At 37.2% G+C, this 2735-nt stretch overlaps 1 protein-coding gene across 1 annotated transcript in view; it reads left to right on the top strand.

The window, feature by feature from the left end:
• Positions 1–1747, top strand: part of nkx6.2 (NK6 homeobox 2) — a 3404-nt gene extending 1657 nt beyond the window's left edge. Inside the window, exon 3 of the mRNA XM_035663769.1 lies at positions 1691–1747. Coding sequence (XP_035519662.1) covers positions 1691–1747 — 57 coding nt within the window. The remainder of the gene's footprint in view (positions 1–1690) is intronic.
• The last annotated feature ends 988 nt before the right edge of the window (positions 1748–2735 follow it).

Here is a 2735-nt window from a genome sequence, read left to right as displayed (position 1 = left end):
TTTTCACCCCTGCAGAGTAATGTCCCCCCCCCCCCCCCCCTTTTTCTCCACGTTTTACACTTCTCCATTCAGTATCTGCACACACGTGTATAGAGGCGAACTGCTGTAAATACTCACTGTACAAAAACAGCTTGTTTTAACGACATCACGGTACTCACGGCTTCATTTGAAAAGTTTCTGTTTTACCTCATCACCACGCAGCGGGACGGAAAACTGGACCATCGTTTATGTTGGAACTAAAGAGAGTATTATTGCTTCCGGGAAGGTTATAGGAAGAAAAAAAAAACACTTTGTATTATGAATAAATTATTTAACAAGCATTTTTGTTTTATTATGAGTTTTGTTTTAATGTATGGGCTTAATATAAATTAAAGATAAATTCATGACTATCAATAACTGAATTTCATTATTGGCAATGATGCTTCTAGAGGATTCGTGCTGCAGCGGGAAACAACTCTAATAATATTAATATAATAATAACATCACGATTAATTAGATTTATTCCACAACATTCAAAAAACAAAGTGACATTTCTTTATGTTTTGTGTCCACAGGTTCAATTTATATTTGTATTTTTCAATAAGGAACCCAACAAGATTCTTATTAAAGTTATTATGAGCTCCAATTGTAGATATTATTATTATCATTATTATTAATGTTAGAGCAGATATTTAAACATATGTTCTTTTACAAATCAAAGCGGGAAATGTCTCTGAGCAGTCTCTTTTAATAGTGAATAATGTCTCAGTGGTGTTTGTCCCTCTCTGATGGTTTGCTGCGGGGATTTCCAGCAGAACGAGCCACTTTGTGTCTTTATTAATTAAGTGAAGGAAATGACTGGCTACAGGTTCATACTGTCTGAGGTTTGGTAGAAACACTTCAATCAAAGCCAGTTCATGTGGAGCTGTCTGACAGAAGTGCTCCCCCTCTGGCTCTCATGTGGTACTACACCCCCCTCCCGTAGAGTGAGACTCAATGGCAGCTTTCTGCACCGTCTCCTCTGGATTCAGCCAATCAGAAATTAGCAGCCATAAAATTAAACCCCACAAAGAAATGTTTGATAAACCCTGGAAGTGAACAGCTGCTCTCACACACTGCGGCTCTGAGTGACGCTTTTTTCTAACAGTAACTTTTTAAATGTTATATATATATATTGGCTGTTAGTGCAGCACTCCATGGCCTATAGTGACTTATTTTTAATTAGAAGTCTTTTCTAAACTTTATTCAGCTGTGACCAAAGCAGGCCTCCCCTATAGTGTGTGTGTAACCTCCTGGAGGTTATTGTAAATATTTCTGAACAGTTTAATTTTCATTTAGGGTTTAGTATCAAATAAAGCGCATGTGGTGCTCAAAGAGTGTATTTGTTGCGCAGTTGGATTGCGCACATATTAACCATCTGAATATGATGTGAGTGTATAAGAAAGGCTTCAGTCTGTTGCAGATTACTTTCATTTACTTCAGCCTGGATCAAACAGTCCGTTAAAGGGCAGCAATAACCGGCTGTACTTTCACTGAGAAAAATGATCATTATATTTAACCTCCTGTGGGAATATTAGCTATACCTAAATAAATAAAACGTATATAAATATCCTATAAAAGGTCAGTATTAGGAACTATATAGATGTAGGACTCTCCGTTCAGGGCTGCAGTGCAGGCCCAATTAAAGCTGGTGTCTCCGTTCTCTCTAAAGAAAAACGAGCTGAGGGAATCCCTGTTGGTGAGCTCCAGCACTATACCAGCGCACTAATAACGCACTAATAATCCACTGATGATGCCGCGGAGGGCTCATTGATAAAGCCATCCCATTGTGCAGGAAAGAGGGAAGAGGAGAGGTAATGAGGACAAACAGCCGATGAGCTCTAACGGTTTTTTATTGCTTGAGAACTGCATCACCTACAGTAGAGGCCAGGCCGTCCAGAAGGGGTAGAATAAAATCTCTATCTGCTTTTATATGATGGAGTGAAGAAAAAACTGCGGCTTATACTCCTACAGTATACTCACAATGGCCAGCAGGAACAAAAACAAGCAGGCTTCTTTTTTTCTTTTGCTTTTTTAACTTTTTGCCTACGAACCAAATCACACAAGACAACATAAATTCTGCGGCAGGCACAAAATCATTTCCACTTGCGGTGATTTAGATGAAACAACAAAATAATAATAAAATCACAGAGGATCAATCTGACGGCTTCACACAGTCTGAAATCTGTAGTGTAGTAAATTAAATCGATAAAAAGGAAACGCTGGATCGCTCCTTTAATGCTCAAATTATTTGCAATGAAGGCTGCTGAAGGCTACATACTGAACAAATAAAAAACAAGTCTTCCTGCTCGTTCCCGCGTTTAGAGTTTTTCTCTCTTTTTTTTTTTTTTACATCTCATAATCAATACCTTTACCGTCTGACTTAAGTATTTTATAACTCTTACACACTTCATTTCTGTGTAGGATACTTGGCACCATAATGCAGTAACAAAACAAATGACAAAAAAAAAACAAATAAACAAAAAACAGTTTACATTTTAAGGATACCCAAGCCTATCTAAAATATCACATTCAGAACCATAATATTATAGAAATAAGTTAGAGTAAGAATAATAATGAAATAATGTGAGTGCTATATATATGAGACATTATCTTATATACTTGCATGGTCTATGGCACTGCTTAAAACATTCTTGGATAGGCGATAAATCACTGAACAGTTTCTCTCCTCTTGTACTGACTATTCAAAGGTCACT

This window comes from Morone saxatilis, unplaced genomic scaffold (assembly GCF_004916995.1).
Source record: "Morone saxatilis isolate NCDOM2014 unplaced genomic scaffold, NCSU_SB_2.0 Contig19, whole genome shotgun sequence".
In the NCBI taxonomy this organism is placed as follows: Eukaryota; Metazoa; Chordata; class Actinopteri; family Moronidae; genus Morone; species Morone saxatilis.
This window is presented reverse-complemented; position numbering and strand designations above follow the sequence as displayed.